At 43.1% G+C, this 24081-nt stretch overlaps 1 protein-coding gene across 1 annotated transcript in view; it reads right to left on the bottom strand.

The window, feature by feature from the left end:
• Positions 1-23857, bottom strand: part of AIDA (axin interactor, dorsalization associated) — a 43644-nt gene extending 19787 nt beyond the window's left edge. The window contains exons 1-7 of the mRNA XM_036404629.2: positions 23662-23857; positions 20804-20873; positions 14254-14307; positions 12228-12282; positions 6756-6819; positions 6207-6313; positions 2217-2339 (exon numbers count right to left, since the gene is read on the bottom strand). Of these exons, the coding sequence (XP_036260522.1) occupies positions 2217-2339; positions 6207-6313; positions 6756-6819; positions 12228-12282; positions 14254-14307; positions 20804-20873; positions 23662-23771 (583 nt within the window). The 5' untranslated portion in view covers positions 23772-23857. The remainder of the gene's footprint in view (positions 1-2216; positions 2340-6206; positions 6314-6755; positions 6820-12227; positions 12283-14253; positions 14308-20803; positions 20874-23661) is intronic.
• Between the last annotated feature and the right edge of the window lie 224 nt (positions 23858-24081).

Raw genomic sequence — 24081 nt, 5'->3', positions numbered from 1 at the left:
GGAAAGAAACAGTATGAGAATAGCAGAAGCTTCTCAGACTTCAAGGTTCAGCTTTAAGAGATTTAAAAGTTTCACCAAATCCTGCCACACAAAGTTAATCCACACCTGGATGTTTCCACAAAACCTAAAAAAGGGGCAATCATAGCCCTTCACAATCAGTGAAAAAAGGGGCAATCATAGCCCTTCACAATCAATTTTCTTTTTGAGTACAACACGAAAGCAGCTAAAGTTCTAGCAGTATTTCAGATAAAAAATTGTAGTTATCCCTCTTTATATTTTTAAGAGTGCATTTCTTTCTGCTGTCAGCAAAAGATTCCATTCCCTGTGCACAAAGGACTCTAGAAGAGCTCCAGGCCAAGTGGGATACACACCAAAGACAGCTGTCCACACAGAGTCTGCAGGGCACAAGTGGCACAACTCACACATCCTGTGTGTGCCCTGCTTTGTCCCTAGACACAAGGACTATTCCGCTTGGGTTTTCCACAGAGGCATTGTAGGGCTTTGGGTTGACTCCAGCTCTCAGCACCAGCCCTGGTTTTGCTGCTCTGGCATAGCCAATATTGTTTCTCACTAAGCCTCTGCTGTTTCCAGAGGTATATTTGTCCTGTCTTTCCTCTTATTCCTGATCCCTTTCCCTCAGGCAGAGGAAGTTGCTAACAATGTGGCCAAGATTACAGGTATGGAGTGCACATGTTGTGCTTGGAGCTCAGGCTGAGGCCCTGGAGCACCAGTGATTCCCTTCATCCATGATACGGGCTGGGATTGCCAATGCTGCATTAGGAACAAACCTCACTCCAAACCTGCAGAAGAGCAGCTTGGTTTAAAACCAAGGAAATCAGCTACTAAGTGTCTTCAGAGTCCTACAGTGAAAAAATTGAGTCCTCAGAGTTACTTTGCCTAACCAAAAATCTCAGGAAATAAAAGTATCAAAAGACACCATTAGCAGACTCATCCATACACTGCCCACACTCTCACTTTTTGATCCTATTTTCTACGTCATTACTTGGCAGCCACCATTTATAGGTAAATGAGTTTGGAAACAGGGAGCATCATGTTAACAGAGACTTGTTGGGAAAGCAAGCCCAGCAATAGAGAGTGTCTCCCTTAGCTCCGGAAGGGAAAGGAGAGCTACAGCAGCAGTTTTAGCAATGTACAATGAGACAAACACTTCAGTGGCAATGAACAAGGAATGTTTGCTTTACAAGCCCTGGTATGTATTCAAGGGATATTTGATGCTGTGAACCTTCCTCCTGCCAGAGGATGTCTGGTGGAAGAAGCACTGATCACACATCTAACAAGTGTTTCAACCTATATTTAGTATCCAATAGCATATCTCAAGAGGACACATACAAGGTCATTATCACAACTAAAAATAACAAGAGGCTCAGCTACAGATTTTTACATGAGAAACAAAAAAAATCCTCTGCCTACATTTAAAAATTGTAAAGAGAACCCAAAGTAAAGCAGAACACAAGGGAAGGGCAAGCAGGTTTGACTACAGAGGCTTCCTGCTAAGTGCAAAATGGGGATATTGATACTCTCATTAGAAAGAGTGTGAATATGAAAAATCTTAGCCTCAAAAGATACCAATTATGTTACCATCTGAAACAGAGAAATCCTCATGTTGCCTATCCCGGACTGACAGAGAGAGAGGTTCTTCCAGATTTATGGAGCCTTTCAGCCCATCAGGTTTTGGCTGAAGCATTTCACAAGCCAGACTAACACATTTTTTATTTTATTTCACTTGCAAGCTTTCTTTCCCAGCTTCATACTCATCCCTCTAAACCTCAAGCCCTGGTAAGATTATATTTATATTATTACAAAATTAGTTTAATGAGAGGGCAAGAATGGAGTCAGTGGTTCCCCACCTCCAGAAAGCCCAGAGACCAGTAAGTGTGGGGAGTACACACAGTCCAAGCAGATCTGTACTTAGGAGTCAGCTGTAGAAGCCATGATGGAGAAGTAGGGCAAAGTCACTCAGCTGTCAGCATGGACAAGCCACCCCTGAGTGCACAGAGAGAAGTGTATCTTGCAGATATTCACCTCCCAGTAGCTGTCAAATACAGAATTTTTCGCCCTTGATTAAAGCAGAAGCCCTACATCCACAACAGAAGTGACAACAAATGTTTTTTCCAGCAGGCTGAAAAATCCATAGACCTTTCAGAAAATGCACTCTCTCCAAAGCAGCATCAAGGAGGCAGAACAGAAATCATTACCCTTTACACTGACTGTGATGTAAGGATCAATGCACTGCCCAGCATCTTTCAGACCAATTTTCTCTATGGTGATGGTGAGTAACGTCATCCCGGGTTCAGATGGCAATCTGGGCAATAAAGTACCTGGAAAGAGTAAAGCATATTATTAACCCATGGTGTCATCTCACAGCAGAGGTCTCACTTGTCCCATCTTCTCTCATGGAAGATGCTGTTCTTAAGGTCTGTTCTAATGCTGTCCAAAGAGTCCTATCCCAGTAGTACACACCACTATGGGAATGTCTGTGCACAGACACACAACCTCCTCTGACAGATTTTAAAGCCCCCCAGAAAAAACCCAGGACTGCCTCAAGTCAAATCAACTGATAAAAAACTAATGCAATAAAAATAGAGGGGAGCATTGTTTAAAGTGTTATTTCACAGAATAACCATTCATGGAACTCACTTGATAGTATTTTTGAGGATTAAATTTGGGAGCAAATTTGAGGATTAAATCTGCAGTTCCAGGAAGTTTAGACACTTGATCAGGAGTCCAACTCCACTGAACATGACTTGGCTTCACATTTAACATTTAGACTGGGAAATTAGGGAGGAAAATGGCATTGTTGCAAATCACACAGAACATAAGGGAACCAGAAAATTGATTCTTAAGTAAGTGCTACTGGCCTCTACTTAAAGCAGGGGGAAAAAGTGTTTGCATCCCCCAAGTTTCCTTCTGGCTAAAGGAAGGGTCCCCAGCTCTGCATTAAGAATATTTAGCATCAAAACTTGATGGTCAGTATAAATGAATCCTCACAGTGTTGAGGAAGACAGTGCAGCTGTCCAGACTGTTCAAACTCACTAAAAGTCATAATATTCTGTCATCAAACATGGAGGTTACTTCATGCTGAATTTAGCAAAAACTGGCACACTTCAAGCCCCTCTCCCCTACTGGATAAAGAAGCACCAGGATAGAAAATACTCAGACTCATTAACAAGTTTGAGTTACAGTTTTGGTTTTCTAATGAAAAAAAGAAGTTATCCTAAGGCTTTAGATCTAAACAATGTAATAATTTCCTTTCACAAGTCCAACACGGGTGTTTTCTTGACACAATTTTTTCCTCTCATCTGCTTGAGGAGCTGTGGAACCACAAAGATTTTGTCTTATGAGAGACTGGCTTTGCAAGAGGGACCTTGCATTCTGCTCTGAGAACTACAGGCTCAACTTCAGCAAGATTTCATGAGCATTCCTGCATCCAATCCCCCTCTCAGAATCAAGTGCAAGACTTGAATTTCTATCTCTGATCCTGTGTGTTTCTGTATTTCCCGTCCTGAGGAGATTCAGGGCCTCAAAAGCACCATGTCCACACCTCTCAACACAGCACAGCAGAGCTGTGCTCCAGGGTTTGGAGCAACAGGAAAGGCTTCTGCATGGAATGGGACAAATGTTAGAGAGCAAACTTAGTAGAGAGCCCTCATTTCTGCAAAGCAGCTCATGCTCTAGTTAATCTTTCTGTTTCTTTCCCGAAGATATGTTCAAATATAGAGTTCTTATTTCAATCTAAGTGAAGGAAGAAGCAAGCCTGTCTTCTTTTTGGCACAAACCTTTGCTCCATCATATGTCAGTTGTCTCCTAAAAGCAGCATGGCCCCCAAGAGCCAGGAATAACTGCAGCCTTCAGCTTTCCTGTCCATCACTCCATCCACTTGACAGAAAAATCACCTGAAAGATGCCTCAGCCTGGTTTTTATTATAAAACTTCTGGCTTAAGAGAAATTTTTCTGTTCTTGAAAAATGCTTTCCAGAATGTATGAAATTGCAGAGTTGCAATGGACAGAAGGGTCAAAGTCACTTCCAGGAGACAAGAGAACAGTAGGACAGACAGTATCCAAGGAATGCTGTTTCCTTCCTGCCCTAGCAGGAGCCAACAGTGGACTAGAGCAGCTGACTGTAACCTGTCTCACGTGAGCCACAGCTTCAGGCAGGCCTATGCTGAAGCCTCTGCAGCCAGAGTAGATGACAGTGCCCTCTCTGTGGTACAGCTTTCCTGGGCTGGGCACCACCCCCCTGTCAACCACCACGGCCTGGGCCCCTGAGCAGGCTCACACTGAGGGCTTTCAGGATAAAGCTGCAGCCACACCAGACACAACCACAGGGCATCTCTGCCAGAGAGGGATGGGAGCATCTGCAAATGAAAAGTGTCCTCCTCCAAGTGGGTTTCAGGGACAGTGAGCCAGCCCAGCACCCCACTGCCACCAAGACACAGGCATTCAGGCTCTCCACTCCCAAATCCTAGTTCAGAGAAAGGGGAAAAAAGTGCTAAGTCTCCTGCTGGGCTCACAAAGTGAAATGGTTTATAAAAGAGCACAGCACTGGAATAAAATCATATATAACCAGGAGAAAGGCAGGAAACCTTTGCTGTTAGAGGCAGCAAGCTATTGGTCAGTTAAGCTCCACACAGCACAGAAGTCTAACTATGCAAATACTCTTTGTGTAACATTTCCCATAAAATGTGTATTCCAGTAAATAAAACCCAGCTACACCTACCCTTGGCTACACAACCCAGAACGCCTTAATTAGTACAGCAGGACCTCTAAAGAGCTGTTTGAATCAACAAACATGACCTTCCCTTTTCTCCTTACTGAAGGCAAATGAAGACCAACAGATAGGTGCCCAGTAGTGTGATTGTTACCAAAAATTGTGTTGTGAGGATTGGCACTAAGTGCTGGATGAAGAAGACCACAGCTACATGAACGTGAGCACAGAAATTACTGTACATACTAAAAGGTTCTCATACCTTTGTTGGCTCCTGGGTTAGATGAATGGGGCAATGTGATAACGATGAAGTCATGCATGGAGAAGACAAGACCATGGTCAGTTAGACAGTACTGGATGGATTAAGGGCACATCAAAGCAAGGAGTGCAACACAACTCTGTCAGCTTCAGACAGGGAAATTCACTTTACTCATAAGGCTCACCCCAGGGCTGCAAACTGCTTTTGTCTGAGTCTTCCTGCTGTACTTGGGACAGACAGAAGGCATCTCCATAAATGGATTTATCATCGTGAATAACAAGGATCAAGACAGCAAATGTTAGCCATCAACATCACAATATATTATAGCCTTTTTAGGAGCTTGGCATGAATAGCTGTAGACTGTGCATGTCCACATCAGGTCAGCCTGCAGGGGCCATATTCAGCACTGTGCTTGGGATCACATCTGAATATCATCTGTTTTCTCCAGGCATAAGTAATACAACACCCCGGCTCTTTTGATCATTATTCCAGTACTGGTTTCTGTACTTGTTATCTCATTCCTGAAATACAAAGTTTGCCAGCCAGCTCTGAAACTAGAAACTTGCTTCTTCTGCAAAGAAATTACACCATTAACTAAAGGAACCAGGAACACTAAAGAACCTCTGATACAACATCTAAATTGTCAAAACCTGAAGTTTCAGGAAGCCCTTCTCTAGAATCTGTTGGTTCTACAAAATACTTTCACATGGACAAGGACTTCAGCTATGAAAATCAAAACCCCCTCTTTCTCCTCTCACAGCCTGGCTTCACTCTAAGCCACTATCTCACCAAACAATGCAACACAAAGATAAGCAGCTACAACTTCTCACATCTCTAGAAACATGTGCTGCTCCTTTCAGGAGAAACATTGCCACAATTTACATTTGAACACGTTTGAAATGCTTCACATAGTTAATGTGCACCAGGATGAATACTCCTGACTCAGACTCGGTATTAAGGCTAATTATTTGAGGTAGATGGTACCACCCTCACAGGTTCTTCATACAACTGTTTCACAGTAAGATACTATTTGCTGGAAAAAAATTCACTGGCCACCCTTGTGGCTCTCCAGTACAGCATTAGGGTTTGTTTACGTGAACCTGGAGCTTCCCACCCAAACTTTTCAAATCACCATTGATTTGAAAGGTGGAAAAAGAAGCTTTTTAGAGCCAGAGCTCAGAGATGCTACAGAGGCTGGCATGGCAAGGCTAGTGCCCCTACCTGGAACTCTAGCAGGAAAAGAGTTTGGAGACCCTGCTCCAGCTCCTCCTTCCTCGTCATCCTCTTCAAAGTCCAAGTGTTCCTCTTCTCCGGGTGCTAAAATCTTCCTGTAAAACACAAGGAAGAAGAAATGAGACCAACACTCACTCATCACCTGGCTGTCAATTCACAAGCCAGCACCTGAGCATGAATACTCTTTAATGTCATTTCATACTTCTTAACTTCTACCTCTACCTACAGACTTTGACAGAGATTGCAGGAGTTTAGACCAATAGAAAGCACAGAGCCTAAAGCCAGGATATGATACTGGAAATCTCAGAGAGATGTAGGGATGTACCAAATACTGATTTTACCGAAAGTACGGTCTTGATTTTTAGTGGTACCGAGACAAACAGAGTTTTAAAGTTCTTTTATTAACCAGTTTATACAAAGCAGTCTGGCAAGCAGATGGCTCTGGAAATGTGTTTTAGGTACACACCAGGCCCAGGCCGTACTCCCTTTCAAGTACGTATCTGTACATGAAGTGATGTGCAAGAAGTTATCTCTTACCTGAGTGGGACAGGCTGAACATCAAAGGGGAACTCCTTATTGTAAGTGAGGATATTCTTTAAGACTGCAGAGAAATCATAAACCAGCATTAATTCTACTACTTTGCACACCTATGTCCATTCTGACAGCATCTTCACACACAAATAATAATAATAAAATTCTTAAAGTAATCAGATCATACAAAAACCATCCCTCTTCTCTCATATTTTAAACACCAGCACAGCTATGATCAAACCTATATCACTGTAACATTCAGACAGGTGAACTGCAACTGCAGTATAAGATTACTACTACCACACCCACACAGACAGAGAAGATAAATGTGGCAATAACCAAAATCGTCATGAGAAAAAGCTACAGCCCCTGGGGTGAGGGTAGCAATCTTTGGTGGCTATTGAGAGCAGGGTGGTGGCGTTACTGGCATCAGCTCCTAACAGATGAGATCTCCAGAGCTGACACATGTGGGTGCACATTCAGGCAGCCACCATGGAAGAGCAAGTGTGCTGCTAGCACAATGCTTTGGTGAGATTTTCTACTTCTTCAGTCATGTGTTTTGAGGGTTTTGTTTGGTGGTGGTGATGCCTTTGTTTGTGTTTTCTTTCTATCTGCCCTCATATGTCTGGGCGGATTGGTGAAATTCAGGAGAGATAAAGTACAATATCTGGGCACCAAACCCCAAAGACATCACGTATACTTTCAGAATTTCATGCAAAATGACTTTGCTGTTTATATTGGAAATTTCCTCACATTTTAGTAATCCCAACTTTAGCTGCCATTTCCAAACACAACTACCAGTGAAACTTCCAAAGACATGTGAAAGAAATAAGTATTTAATGATGGCTAAAGGGCCTAAAAATTTACAAGAGGACACCTGCAGGGAGAGGCACTCTCTTACCAGACAATGAATATCGCACACTGGTAGGGGGAGCAGAGAGAAAAATCCCTGACTCTCCTCAGAGAGCTTCACTTCACCATAAGCACTCTCAGAGCAGAGGAATTCTCCCCTGAAGACTTCTGAATGAAAACAAAACTCTTTTCAAACAACATTCAGATGACACAAATATCAAGAGGTACTTAAATACCAGTTATGCTTAAGAAGCCATTGCCAGGCCCCTCTGAGCACACTATAACTCTGCCAGTGCAGGAGAGCTTCCCTGTCTGCCTTCACATTCCCATCACCCAGTCTGGGCTCCTGCATTAGCTTACCAGACACCATCTGAATGCTCTAAGAATAAATTATTCCTCTGGGAAACTATAAAGAAACCAAAAAGTCTTTCCAGTCTTTACTCATACTGATTTTTTTTTTTTTGATTTTTGTTCTACAACATGAGAGGTTAATCAGTGCCTAATCCCAGCCAGTCACAATACATAAATACAGAGAAAGGTTTAAAGTGCCTTCAGTCAGAGCTTTGATGAGAGAACAAACTGATGCCATGTCTCTCTCTCCAAAGACTTCTGCTCTGAGGGACCAGTAACACAGATCTCAACATGAATCTGAAGAATCACAGCTACTTTCAACCAGAAAAGCAGCTGATCAACAGCTGACAGTCATCTTCCAATGCTGCTGAGGTTCAGGAAAAGAAGGGGATTTTTATTACTCTCATAATTCCCCAGCTCTCAGAAAGATACATTACACCAGAAACAGAAAGGGTATTCCCAGGAGGAAAACCTCAGTGAAGTGAGATCTTTTACAGATCGAAGGCACATTAAACAGAACGGACAGGTGTCACAGTGGGTCTCCTCCCACTTTCCAAAGGTTCATAAGTGCTGGACTCCCCTCTTCTAGTAACCACGTCCCCTTAAAAGTAAAAAAACCCTCCCCCTTATTCACTTCAGGCATCACTAGAGGGCCCAAAGAGCTCTACTGACATGAGCCCAGGCAAGAGGCAAACAGCTCTACAGCACCTAAAATCATGCTGCTACTGCCAGAGGCTGAGCACCCCTGTCCTGCCAGGAACAAATGTGGTGCTGAATATTCAGCTCAGAAGCAGGACCTCCTGCCTTTTGCTGCACAAAGCTGTGGCTCAAGTTTTTAAAAAGCTTTCAAATCTTGTCTCACCACCAATAGCAAATAATTTTGCAAAGTTGTAACACAGCAATATAAGTGCTCCTTTAAAGATGAACAGGATAAGCAACAGGTCCACTGCACTCAGCCTGGTGAAATACTTATTCAAAGCCACTGAGAAAAAGCTAAGCAATAAAACTTTGAGGAAAGGAAAATCCTCTTTGCATCTGCCACAAGTATGAGCTTCAGTTAATTCAAATAAAAATACCAGACCACAGGAAAAAAAATTATGTTAATACGAACAGGAATCTCCCTTGTAATGCTGTGTAAGACATCCAAGCTTTAAAAGGTTGATTTGGGCTTTTTTGGATCTCTGTTTCATTTTCAAAAACACAATTCACTTCTGGGAAAAAGAGCCTTTCCCCTCTGTAATGCTGCTGCTTGAGAAAATAAGTCCCAGAGAATTCTCCACAAGTGCAACTAATGGGTAGATCCCAGCATCATGGCCTCCATCTGTGCTGTATTTCCAACAGAAATCTTTTTTTAAATAGTGTTCTGCAGGCTCTTGTACAGAAGTTGCCTTTTCTTTTGTGACTTTGGACAGTGTCACTTTGATTTGCATAGAATCACAGAATTGCCTGAGCTGGAATGGACCCTCAAGGATCATCACAGTCCAGTTCTTGGCTCTGTACAGAACACCCCGAGGATCATACCATGAGCCTTAGAGCATTGTCCCAACACTTCTTGAACTCTGTCAGGTGGGTGCTGTGACCACTTCCCTGGGGATCCTTTTCCAGTGCCCAACCACCCTCTGGGTGTAGCACCTTTTCCTGATCCCCAACCTAAATCTCCCCTGACAAGGCCAGGCCATTCCCTCAGGTCCTGTCACTGTCATCACAGAGCACAGATCAGTGCCTGCCCCTCCCTCTGCCCCTCATGAGAAAGTTGTAACAGCAGTGATGTCTCCCCCTCAGTCTCCTCCAACCTGAACAGATCAAGTGACCACAGCCACTCCTCGTAAGGCTACCCCTTGAGGCCCTTCACCATCCTCACAGTCTGATTTTATCAGCACTTGGCTCTTTCTTGAAATATTTCAAAAGAAATTACCAACATAAGTCAGAAGAACAGGACACATTAACTTGGTAAAGACCACTGTCCATTTAGATTTTCTGTGACAGTGATTTTTTCTGATACTTATACTTTTTTTTTTTAATAAACAACATAAAATAATTCAGACACCACACTCCCCAGTACAACCCAGTATCCACTTGTCTTATAATTATCACCCAGGCACAAGGGATGCCCCAGCCCATCCATTTGTACTGTGCATTCTAAGACTGGTATAAGCTTCCACAAAGAAAAGGATTTGAAATCCAGTGTGTTAACAATGACTTCACACAGCGCAAACTCAAAAGAGCCATTTGTTTGTATGGAACCTCCTGTAGCATTATTCCAGCACAAATTATTCAGTGACAAATCCTATAAACAAACAGAAGTAGCCAACTGCTTCACTTTCCAATCTGCATGAAATGGAAGCTCAAGTAGGAAAAGCTAGAACTCAACAGCAGAAGATTAAGGGAAAAGAAAAAAGTAATTCTAAGGGTCCTGGCTGTTAGAACAACACCAAAACCATTCTGACAGCTTCAGGCACAAAAGTAATTAAAACAAGCCAAATTGTGCAAATAGCTGTTTTGTATGAATAGCTGTTTTGTTCCACCCTAATGGAATAGCTTGACCTAACGAAGGAATCACTTCTTTATATTGCCAGCCCAGATTTTTCAGCTTTTTCTGGTGGGATGCAAAAGAAAATTGACAACATGCGAATTAAAACATTTCACAGTGGATTTTATGAAATAGCTGGTATTGGCCTGATTAAGGTTTACTCTATTTGAGATACACTTAAAAACCGTGAAACAAAGGCATAATTCAGAAAGAAAGAGGCCAGAACCATCCAAGTAAGACAGCAGCATTAGGAACATCAATGTTCAATTGTTGTTGTAGAAGCACCCATTCTCCTCCAAGGAAAATAACTCAGCGTATTTGAAAACTGATGGCCACACACTCTTCCTCAGTTTTAATATAGTTGCTTGTTGTATGAGGTGTGGGCTGAATGCACTTCACACTGCTAAGCAGTTTTTTTGACAGCTAAAAATCAATTCTGTGATGGAGGGCAAGATAAACAACAGGACTGTTGCACCATAATTGAAATTTTGGACAAGATTCCCATCTCTCTTCCATCATTCAGTCACTCATAGGGCATTTGCACAATGGAGTCTGAAATCCACAGTCATTCAATGATTACAACATTTTAAATACATTGTAAACAGAGAGCAGCAAAATCTATAGAGAAAAATCCCAAGTCAGAATTCAGAGGCCAGACATGCAACATGTAGTGTGAGGAAGACCAAATATTCCAACACACAGTTAAATCCCTTCCTGAGTTATGATCTTCACCCATAGGACCAAGCAGTTTTGTAACACACCTTCACTTTGCACTTTCAAGGAACAGTTTAAAAGCATTTGGACTCTATGTTTTGGTAGAGATATAAGGAAGCTTAGCTCAATGCTCCACTTCTTAACAAGCTCCTCTGTAGGATCCTGTGCAGAGAAGCTCAGCCTATTCATGAAGGGGAAACACTTGCCTGCCAATCCTATTTATCCCCAACATATTGCTCAATGTAACAATTGTGTCATAAGCAAAATAAAACCAACTTCAATCAGCATGAAAGTAGTCCTTCCACATTTCCTGTTCCCTGAGAAATGCAGAAACATTAACATTCAGGATAATATTGCTTAGATGTGTAAGCTCTAATCATAAGGATGCTTTGAGAACAAAGCAGCCAGTGTTACAGGAAGGAAAATGAAGCAGATAAATAGACACTTCCTATATGAAAAAGTTATTTCTGGATTGACATATCAAGACCTGACCCAGGATCAGTTGGAAAAAAATAATATTACACAAAACTCTTCATAGACTGACTCACATCCTCACTTTGACTCTCACCTTCTCTGGTCTGGTGCATTACAGTGGGAGGTGATAGGTGATTGGCTAACATGAGCACAAGTTAAATATTTTCAGAAGAAAAAAATAAATGTCATGCTGCAAGAAGGAAGACCACAAAGTGGTGAAATACAGCTCAAATAAGAAATGTGCAGGTAAATTATACAATGTACTACGGATAGCTTAAAATACAATTTTGTGCAAAAATTAGCAAGGCCCAAATTGCTTATTTGAAAATGAAGATGAATATATTATCTAAAACATTTGGGTTACTGTACTTTTAAATTACTGACATTACATTCCTTAATTCACATCAAGTTTTCTCTGTGTGGTAACAGACACTTGGAAAAGCACCTAAACCCAGCATCACTGTTGAACTGCAGTGTTGGTTAGTCAGTAGTCCTGCTGCTGTCACGTTTTCCCCTGTCATGATAAATGGCACTCAAAATACAAAGATACCACTTACTTGGTTCCAACTTCTTCAGATCCTCAAGCTTAAACTCATCCTGCGACTGGGTGGACTAGGACAGTACAAAGAAAGAGTCAGATCTTCAGATGCACCCTCCTCATCTCAGAATAAGATGCAAGGTGCTTCCTTTGTTCAAGCACACCAAGTTACTACAAAGCTACATCCCCCCAGAAAATCTCCCCAACAAAAGGCAGGTTCACAGGTGAGGCAGAGACTACATTACTTCTCACTTATTAAGAACAAACTTATCCAATCTTCCAAGCTCTAATGAAAGGTAAATATTTTTAAACCAACTTGTTGTAAATTCTTCCTTACTGCACACAGGAAAATTCACATCTCAAGACACATGTCCAGCATTGTGACACTAGCAGAAATTACAGTACACAGGATAGCTTGAAAAACTCAGCCAAGAACTCACTGAAAATAGAAGAGGAATTCCCATCTTTCTTTTCTCCAGCTCTGATGATGGTTTCCTCCTCTGTCTGTGGCACATACATGTACAGTTCTCAGTAAGCCTATCTGACTTACTAACTCAACAGAGAAGTTCTTAATTTTTAATTCTGAGGTAGCTTACCAACAGTTAGGTAAGATTAGTTTTTTCTGAGACAAGTGGCAGAGCTGGCATAAAAAGAAGTGGAAATAAGAGGATTGACACTGGACATTCACTTCTGAGTGGATGGTCAGATCTTACCTATTATGTCATTGCACCCTTAGCACCCCTTAGGATTGCCCATTGTTTTCAACATTTAAGGTCCAATGAGATTTTTTTCTTGATTTTGTCCAAGAGGGAATAGGTACCTTCTGCAAGACTGTGTAAGGATACTAAAGCAGCTATACCCTTAGTGTTAGGAGAATGGAAAAAGGTGAGAACACTCACTAACTGCTTTAACCTCTGCCAAGAAACCATAACCTCCCCAAAGTGAAGTGGGCAAGAAGTTCTTGTATCCTCTCAAAAGGTTACAAAATCCTTGACTTACTGCTAGGGAATCAACAGCAGGGAAGGCTGGTCTTGCATAACATCCACCTCTCCAGCTTGGCAGGTTATGACATGGCTGCAGCTTCTGCTGCTGCTCCCAGATGTGACCTGACCCACAAAGCTATTCCATAGTGGAACATGCAGGCTTCTCCCCAAAGTCACAGTGACTCCAAGCAAATAAAACATTCTTCAAACACCCCAGGTTAGATCAAAATAGAATGACAGGTAGAGGTAACCAAATAATTCCTCAAATTCTACACAGCCTTGAGACTAGTCAGCCCCAACCTCATGAGTCCAGCATGCTGTATCCCAGCCTTTCAGACAATTGAAGGCAGCACCTTGCCCAGCAACACAAAGTACTTGGTAGTGCTGCTGGGAGTAACTTGATGCAAAATTTGCTGGTCATCACTCTTTCTTGGCAAAGAGGTAATCCACTAACTCAGCCTTTGATTTATCCCTTCCCCATCCATGGTCTTTTGGAAATTTCTCTCACTTGTTTTTTGTTTTGAGGATAAGCATGTGCTGAGAAAAAATGACATCCACTCCCATGATATCTACTTTCAGTCCAGAAAAAAAGCCCAAAGAGAAATTTACAAATTATGGTTTTCCCACATTTTCCTAGAGCTCTGCCAGTTTTCATGACTGCTAAAAAGTAACTTCTATTCTACACACATATTCTTCTTTGTGGTCTATTATGATTTGTGAAGCAGCTGAATAAGTCTAAGGGTCATTCTGGTGATCTTTTTAACATTGCACACAGGTTAGGAAGAGAAACGAAACAGTTCGGGAGGATGAAAATGAGGCAGAGAACCAAAGACACAAAATGTGGAGTTAAATTCCTGTACAAGCACCAAGAGATGCTCATATAAGCACTCTCAGCCTTTCTTAAGGCAGTCACCTGGGCCATCATGACAACAGCCTGGAAATTCCAAATGTTCACTCCATTTACAGAAGTTTGGGTATTTCTGAAGACAGTAAACAAGTTTTAAAAAGCTCTACAGTCATTTACTGCTAAAGTATGAAGTCAGATAGGAAAAAGAGCTATACCTGTAAAGCTGCACTCCTCAGTTCCAAGCATGTTGCAATTTTAGCTATGGTTTTCTGAAATGGAAAAAGAAAAATTTAGTACTGAAAATAGTATTTGTCCACATTGACGCTTTTAAAGAATGTAAAGAATGTAAACAGAAACAGTTAGGTTTTTTTTGGTTTTTTTTTTTGCAAAGGTTTCAGGTCTATTGTTCAGTACCAGACCACTGAGCATCAGAAGCTTTTTTTATAGACAAGCAGGATTTACTGAAAGCACAATAGATGAAAGACATCTGCCACTTAACTCCCCTCCCACAGCCCAACAACACAGATGGGGGTCATTCACTCTGCAGAAACTGTAGTAATGCCTACCACATCATAAACTGTTTATAAATTCAACTGCTCTCAGGTGATAGAGAACTAAAAAAAAAAAATCCAAGCCAAGCAGCCTATTACCTCCTGAGAACCTGAGTGGTTTGTGCTGATTTGCCCTTTTAGGAGCCAGGCCTACAGCTCCCAACCTCAGCAGACCAAGTCCACCCACATCAGACATTACAGCAACCCAGTATCTCAGCCCTAAAAAAACCACAGCCCACTCCTGTGGGTTTTGGTGAGAGAGGAAGTCTAAAGGTAGATTATTTTTCTAACTCTCTATTTTTGTGATTTTAAGAGATTTAAACTGTGAGTGAATCATGGAATATATGCCTGAATTCAAACTTGTCAGCAATCTAAAATATCTGTAAGCAGAACTGTGAAGTAATTTCTCATTTTCATTTAAAACTGCAGAAGAGAGGGAAGGGCTTCAGAACAGCACATTGCAAGGAGTCTTGCTTTGAAGACAGTTTTAAGCTTTTATGTCTCATAAAGTAAGATGCTCCAGCAAGTCACATTTGTTTCTGTTACTACCAGCTGAAATGAGGAGTTAAGACTTCCATTAGTGACATGAAGAGGACACAACTGCCCAGTGTATTATTCCTGACCATCACAAATTTGTTCGTTGACTAAAACCTTTTTGAGAAGAAAAACTCAGATGATGTGCAGAAAAATAAGTGCCAGATATAAATTCAAAATACTCCATGGAACATTTATAGGGCAGGAAAACCAGCAACAATGAAGCTACAAAGAAAAGAGGCTTATTTTAAAATTAAATTTTCCCCCAGAAGGAAGACTAAAGTTGAAATACACAACTGTAACTCATTCTCTCCTTTTAAATCAGGCAATATAAAAACAGCTTCTCCACAAGCTGGATGCAAGGGGAGGAAAAGATTTCCAAGAGCACAATTCTAGCATCAAAGAACTTCAAGAGTATAGGCACCTGGCAATCTATGCAGGGTCAGTCAAGTCCAAAAGGAGGGTTATATTTTTTGGACTCCAAGAGGCTGGTAACAGCAGAAAAGGTGCCTCCCCCATCACCTGTTCTGGCTCTCCTGCAAAGTAGTATCACAAATCCTTCTCAATCTGCTCCTAGGCCCCCACTAATTCCAAGAAACTAAGTGCCCCCAGTAATTCCAACAAACTAAGTGACTGCAGTTTCAGTTCACCTTAGGCCACATTGAAAGTTGAAAGAGTTCAGGAGCTGAATCTTAAATAGGTCACACATCAATACCTGAAGGGCAGAGCCAACAGCTGCAGCATGCAAAAGCCTCAGGTATCTGATTTTCATCTGCCACCACAGGCTCAAAGTTTCTGAAGCCATTTCTCCCCAGCTGGCATCTCCCCTTAACATTGTTACAACATGGCACTAGGCCAGACTTTTCATCTTCATATTTTTTTATTACTGCCCATTGTATGGCAGCCTTTCAAAACTTTAGTTCTTATGAGCACCTTCCCAAAAAGCAGCGAGTGATGCCTATTAACACAGGACAGTCAACAAACTCACTCCTCCCCAAAATAAATTCTGCTATACAACAGAGACCCATGACTGGATCTCCAGCACAGCTTGAAAAAACACAGGTATTTGGAAACGGAAAAGAGCACATAGAGTCCTGAGCTCACTTTGAGACTTTCAGACCCACACTGCATACGTGGGTGTTGTGGATTTGTTTACATGTACTGCCAGGCTGGGTGGGAGGACACCAAGTAGTACTGCAGAAGCAGATTCTCAGTCTCTAGAATGAGAACACACTACAGCCATCAGCTGTAGTATAACAAAAGGAATTCCTTTTTTTATTTGTGAACATCTGGAAAAACATATCTGCAAAGGTAGATTCTTAAAGATGAAGGTGTGAAATAATGGGTAAAAGAAAGGAGTCCACAAGTTCCCTAGGGAAGGGACAGGAATCTCTGAGGTTTGACTATAGCTCCAGCATTTGCAAAAGTCCAGCTGTTCCAATGGTTTGAGTGTTGACTGCTGAGCAAAAAGCATGCCCATTCTCTGTGAGATCAAAACTCCTCCACTTGCACAAGAGGGGTATGAGTTTGCAGGGTACCAGCACACAGTCTCCATGCCCCACCACAGAACCAGAACATGTAAACAGATTTTCACCTGGCTCTGCCCCTCCTGGTATCTTGCAAAGCGCACACCATAAATGAGGTCTCAGAAGCACTGCTCAGCCCCTATCTCCTATGTCAATTCACCAGTAAATTCAACAACTCCACTATTCCCTATCCTGCAGATTCATAACTGTGTGTTCTGAAAACTGCCTGGACTAGCAACCCCCTCACAGAACAAAGAGCAGTACAAAATATGTGTCCTCTGGCTCCTGGGAGCTGAAGTGCAATAATGGCTCTAGAAATAGATTAATTTAAGAGAGTTTGGGAGTCTTAAATAATAAAGAATAGGTTTTATATGGAATCTATTGAAATATGGCAGGCTCCCAGCAGGCATTATTCATAACTATTTCTTTAAGGGACCACACCCAACCCAAAAGTTAAAAATGCAGCTAAACACTGTTATCATTTTCAGCTGCAACTATCCCTGCTGCAAAGGCTCCTTTTTGCAGCAGGGAAAGCATTCTGCATCTCATTAGAAAGACTGAAGCCATAATTAACTTAGCTAGTTTAAAATAGTTTAGATTCAGTTTATTGTAAACTCATGATTAGAATGGGGAAAAGTCAGTTGATCTCGTAGTCAAGGTTTCTTCAGAGGAGTTGCGTAAGGACTGTGCTAACTGTAATGGAGGCAAATATGTTTGCACAAACACAGAGCCAGAGCAGAGCTTGGCTTTAACCAGAGTTTAGGCTGTTAGAAGACCAGTAGTTTAATGAATCATGCTAAGACTGTTCAACAGTGCTTGTATTTCTGCAAGTTATCGTTGCTTCAAAAGCAGGATTTTCTAACACTGACGAAAAATCAGCCTAGCACAGAAACAGTTACACAAGAAGCAACAACTGTGGTTGGAAGAGGGGTTTAAAGGTCACATTTATTGCACAGAGAACTGGGTGAGAGTAACTGTAGCTGGACGCAAGCTGATAGACATAGCCAAACCTAACTGGAACAACTCCTATCACAAAACACAGTGGTTGATCATGAATTTTAGAGAATGGAGGTAAAACAGTGAACAGCAGTGTTCAAAATGTTATGACTGAGGTAAATTCACCAGGAGCTGCATCTCTTAGTATTCCACACATGCTGCCTCTCAGTGATAAAACTGTTGCACAGCCTCTTTATAGCTGTTGAAAGGAGACAAAAGAAAATGATTTGCTGGGTGATCCTGTAAACACAGGATCTGCAGAGAAATGCTTCAATAAAATTCACAATCACTAATGAAGAGTCCAGCACTGTCAATTACCCAAGTCAAGACAGAGAACGAAAAATATGGAATTAAGTCCAGCAATAGTTATAAGATGACAACCCATCACAATTTGAAAATACAGGAGAGAACAACAAAATCTGTAGTCTGCTCTTTCAAGGCAAGTAGCATATAGTGTTTCAAATCTGATTCTTTAGGAGCAAAAATGGGAGATGCAACTATTTAAAAGCCTGAATTCTTACCATAAACAATACATGCATTAGAAGATAAATGATAACTGGCTCACAGGATGACCAGGAAAGAAACTGGTGGTATCTGTCAAGTATTCTTAGATTAACAGATTGTATGATCACATTAGCAAGTAACACACCATCAATTTTTGTGTGGCCATATCTGCACTGAAGCACCACCTGTGATGCATGAAATAAACCCAAATGTGGTAAAAGTTCATACAGACAGATAAGGATGAGGATTTGAACCTAGTCTTGTCCTTTCCCTGCAGCTGTACAGAAAGTAGCATCCCCTAGCTACAGAGGAATCACTGCTGAAACCCACCTTCTCCCCCAGGGTAGGTCATGTAAGAAACGATGGCCTCACAACAATTCTCGGCAGTATTTATGGTCCTTTGGAAAACAGCTGACTGAAAATCTACCAAAAAAACTGCACTGAGGGTAGATCAAGCAAGTGGAAATCATAATCAGCTTCATGGCCTTTCAATCTACAAAATTCTGCATGTAGCCTTGGCCAGTTACATCAGGTAAGCAAACCCTGAAGGTTACAGAGTCTTCCACAGTAAAATTAAAAATAAAAAAAAGTGTCTCTTGTATAACATACAGAGCCTCAGCATGCTGGTGGGTGCACTGGCAGGAGAACAGCTGAGCAAAAGTTACTGATTTGTAGCTGATTTTTAGAAGGGCAGGGGGAAAGAAGATAGATTTCTATTTAATCAAAATGCTTAGAAACCCAGTACGCACCAAGCCCTCCAGCCACATGCCATGTGAATGATATTAGTGATGACAGTAATTAGTCATACTGACTAGATATGATATACTGGACGAGCTCCTGCAGAAACAGGGAAGACAAGCACAGCAAGGAGCTTTACATCAGAGATTTTGCTGTGCAGAGTTTTAAGTGCTTTTTTTAAGCAACAGCAAAACTCCACTCATATTCTCTTTTTTTTTTTTTTTTTGTGACTAGCATTCCTCATGGTAGAGGAGATAAAGTGTTCTTTCAACAAAATGTTGGGGAATTGGTTTGTGCACGTGGCTAATGAAACAGGCACTGCTACTTGATAAACAGACTCAAAGATTCAGTGCATCAGGCACATAATGACTGGCAAAAACCAGCAAGTGATAAAAATGCCATCCTCTTTTAAAAATTATTTCAGCTTTAGAAACAGGTATCACTCTGCTAGGATGTAAAACCACCACCCATTACTTTTTTCTTTTCAGAAGACTGTTGCCTTAAGACATGACAGCACTTGGGCATGAAACATCTCCACTTCCTGAGCCCCCCAGGCCTTCCCTCATGGCTGACCTCATTCACTTCCACAATCTGGTTCAAGGTCTTTTTCATAAGACTCAGGGAACATCTGGAGGCAAAGCCCTGTGCGGTTATGGTTCCCATACTCACAGGAGATGATGTCTCCAGAAGTGAGATTAACAGCTTCACCTTCATGAAGTAACTACATTTTCAAAAGTCTCCACAGGGGGGAAACACACACTAAAGATGACTCTATCTGAGAATGATGGAGAAAGTTACCAGCAAGGGAGGGAGAGCAGAAGCATTCAAGGAATAAACAGCTATCCAACATTAACAAGGTTCTCATGGCTTACAAATCACGAAAAGTGGGCTAAATTCTTCTCCAAAATTATGGCTCCATTTAAAGCAATCGTGAGCTTTATCATCTTTGCAGAAGGTAAGCAGAACATGGAAGACCAGGTCTTTGCTTTTCATGTTGATACACATAAAGGAAACAGCTACAAACCTCTCTCAGAGTCTATGTAAAGATGCATTTCTTTGAGCTTCTTTACACACATCAAGTTCATCTCTAATTTCTGTAGCCAGCACCTGTTTTCAGGACTTACATTCCTAAGCACAGCTTCCATTGCTCTTGCATCCTATTACCATTGGTGAGACTCTGAGCTAGCAAATGTCAATTTTCAGGTAACAGCATTGCTCAAACAAGTGATTTTTTAAAATGAAAATCTGGAAATATACATCTCTAGTTTTTTATTCCTAAGAAAAACGTGCCTTTATAGAAGACAAGGAACTTTAATAGGGCCTCATATCTCAAAAGATTTTATTTTGCAGTAAATGCTTGAGTGCATGAGTCCACTTAAATCCCATCACAGAACTGCAGTAGTATGTTGCTGAGACAAGAAACAGCCTTTTCAACTGAGGGGAGAGAGGGAGGAGTAAAGTAATTTCAATATTTTGAAAGATTATAAACAAATAACATTCTAAGAGATTGCTAGGGAGTATTCTGCCAGGACCCTTCCCTGTCAGGTGTTACATGTGAAGCTTTCATCCCCCTCACACACCCTCAGTGTCTGCAGTTCAAGATGTTTTGCATTCAGAATTCGACGTAAATTGTGCTAATGTTGAATAAGTAAGTTATCAAACATGAATCCAAAAAAAAAGAAACACCCAGGTTATGAAAGACACTGGCCAGCATTCCTGACATTCGATAGCACAGCAGAGCACCCCTCACATCTAATGACAGCAACCGTTTTAGCCACGCTGGGCTCTGCTGCTGTTTGTGTACATTGAGGGAGGAAAAAAGGTCTCTTAAGGCTCCAGCCTGCAAGATAAAAAAACATAACACACATCAACATCTATGAGTCAAGCTCCTTGTCTGAACAAACAGCAGTACTCACCTTTTGATCTTCTGTGAATTCCGAGTTGTTGTGCTGAGACTGTGCCTCTTTCTGGAGGTGCCTGGCTAATCTGGATGGGGGAAAAGAAAATTGTAAAGTAGGAACACAACACAAACACACACACCCCAGCTCCAGAAAATGTGTCAGCCAAAAGGTTCACAGACTGCTGCTCCAAAGAGGTTTGAGTTGGTTTTGCAGTTGTGTTTTTACTTTGTTTTTGTCTTTTGAATCAAAGTTTTCTGTAGCCATGGTAGTTCATACTTAAGAAAAAACCCCAGAAGGTGGACAAAGTGTGCAACATTAGGCAGGAAAGACTAATGCATCATGAAAGGAGAACAGGTAAGACGGTCATTATAGCCAACAGCCCCTTTTACAGGCACTGACTTTTTTCCTCTCACAAACCCCTTATTTTACGATAACAAACCACAGCCCCTGTGAAGACCCACTGTGGTGCAATCCCACGCGCATTTTCCGGGAGAGGCTGAGGCAAGTGAGATGCCAGGGGGCTCAGGTGAGTACACCCTAAGCCATGGCACACACTCTCCCAGCACTGGAAGCCAGGCACAGGGCAGCTTGGCCTGGGCTACTGGGGTGGATCTACTCACATTTATGCCTGTCAGCATCACAGGCGGAGCACAAACCTCACCCCTTGTCATCACCAAGGCAGGAATACCAAGGGGTTTGGAAAGTAATAGTAAGCAAACAGCTCAAGAAAGCAAAAAGAAGCTAGAGGAAAGCTATGGGAAGAGTTACAGTTTCCATCCTGAGAGGAAGGAGAATATTAAACAAGCAAAACCTCTGGGCAATTGTTGCCATTCCTTGTAAATAATTTTTTACAAGCAGAGGGAGAGGGAGGACAGGGGTTGAGGGGAAACCCAGGGACATCACAATAGGCTTCCTCCTGGAACCCCACAAGTTTGCACTGTGAAAGGGACTCTGCTTCCCTCCACCACTGCTGTGGGCATTGGCCCAGCTGTAGGAGGGGTTTATAAAATATATACACCAAGATGCATCCGGCAGAACAAATTGTTGTCAAAGCCACAGGAACAAAAATCAGAATTCAATTTCTTTGCTCTTCCTCAAAATCAGCTCACAAAAAATTCCCATACTGACTGAGGCCACTGTAGCTTTTAACTCTTACCAGGAAAAACACAACCAAACAGGATGAGGTAACTGCACAACTTGGTGGTATTGTCCCACTTCAAAAATGGAGAAAGACTGGGGCTGAGAAAAGACAAAAAGCATAAACATACTTGAACCCAAAAGTACACTCCTTGCCTACTGCCCTGCCCTATGATACACAGGGCACAGAGAAAGAGCATTGTAAAGTAATGATTTAAGAAAACAGATTACCATAGCAGCAATATGCCACCCACAACAGGCAGCATCACAGCATTAACATTTCTGCAAGCATCACTAACACAATCCTCTTTCCATTTGTCACTAATACAAAAAATCCACCCTAACCCAAATGAATGCATCTGGCATTCCCCTTGAAGTTCATTCAAAGTTACATGAGACCAAATTCCATGATGGGGACATTTAACAGGAAAGCCACTGCTGACAGCTCGAAGGTTTCCTGCATGAATAATCACCTAAATGATTGACATCCACATAAGGGCAGTTAGTAAAAATATCTTATTTTACTTTTGATGATTCTTTTTGTCTGCTGAGATACAGATCTGGAAGAGAACTTCTTTTCATCTCTCTGCCAAGGTTTGTAGAGTAACAGCCTGCCCTACTCTAAAGGCCATCAGCAAACTGCATATCAGTGAACTTGCAGTGAGAAGTAACACTTAATTCTTCCTGGTGAGTGAATGAAATGATGAGATTACAGCCTCTCCTGACCACCCGGTACGTGGCCAGCAGACCAGTTACTCTGAATGACAACTGAACTGGCAACCAACGTGGTTAGAACCCAACTTGTCCTGAACAGTGCTAAAAGATGCAGGGAGATCTCTTCAGCTGACTTTCTCTGGGCAAACAAGTGTGAACCCTCTTGTCAACTTCCAGAAAATTCACCATGAGAAGCCTGGCCTGAAATACTGCAATCACAAAGAAATAATTTTCATTGTCATGGCAAATGGAGTAGTAGGGAAGAACATCTGACTAAAGGTACCAGGTGCATTGCCAAGGAGTCCATCATCAGTGCCCTGTAGCCAATGGATGGTGCAGTCACACCCTGTGCCAGCCAACCTGACTGGGGCTGCCAAGTTCCCCAACCTGGTTCCATCTCTCCCAACCTGGTTCCATCAGGGACACAATGCACAAGCATGCAATGGACCCCTTTTCATTCTGACCGGTTGTGTGGAGTTTTTTTGGTTAAGGCTGATACTTAGGCAGCCCATTTACCAGGTCACTCCATTGCCACAAGCAAGGTGCCAGGGCAACACGATGATGGGATGGGAGCATCCCGGTCCAGTGGTGCATCGGAGGCTCCATCAACGAACCATTCCGGCAGCCCGCGCTCTCAAAATCACAGCCTGGTTTGGGGTAGAAGGGACACTAAAGGTCACCTTGTTCTATCCACTGCCACGGGCAGGGACACACCTTCTACCAAAGCAGGTTGCTCCAAGCTCCACGCCGGCCGCTGCCGACCTCCCAAGAGAGCGGGACGGCCGGCTCCCGCCTCGCCCCCCGGCCAGGCACCCCCCGAGGGAACTCCTCGGCTCCTGGCCCCGCGCCTTGGGGAAGGGCCAAAGCCGCCAGCGGGGCCCCAGGGGCGAGGGGGCCGCGGCCTGAGTACGGCGGGGCTCCCTGCCCTGCCCTGCCTCGCCCCGCCCTGCCCTGCGCCGGGGCCGCTCCTTCACCCCAGCGCCTCGCCCGGGACTCCGGGGCCGTGCCGGGCCCGCACTCACATCTGATACTCGTCGATCGCCTCCACCAGCTGCCCCCAGGAGTCGAAGTCGGTACCCTTCCTGAAGCTGGCGCCCCAGCGCTGCAGGAGGCTACGGGCCGCCTCCGACATAGCCCCAGCGCTAGGGCACCATGCTCACCCCGCGCCGGGGCACCCACAGCGCCGTACAGCCGCTCCCGCCAGTCCCGCGCCACCGGCACGGCACGGCACGGCACGGCACGGCACGGCACGGCCCCGGGACACCCGAGCGCGGCCCCGGGACACCCGAGCGCGGCGGCGCCTCCCGCCTGCACCGCCCAGCCGCGGAGGCCGCGGAGGCGGCGGAGGCGGCGCCGGCCGCGCCCGCCCGCGCCATCACTATCGAGGCGAGGGCGCTACTTCCGCCCCGGTACCTGTCATGGCGCCGGTCACGTGCGCACGG

This window comes from Molothrus ater, chromosome 3, assembly GCF_012460135.2.
Source record: "Molothrus ater isolate BHLD 08-10-18 breed brown headed cowbird chromosome 3, BPBGC_Mater_1.1, whole genome shotgun sequence".
Lineage (NCBI taxonomy): Eukaryota > Metazoa > Chordata > Aves > Passeriformes > Icteridae > Molothrus > Molothrus ater.
This window is presented reverse-complemented; position numbering and strand designations above follow the sequence as displayed.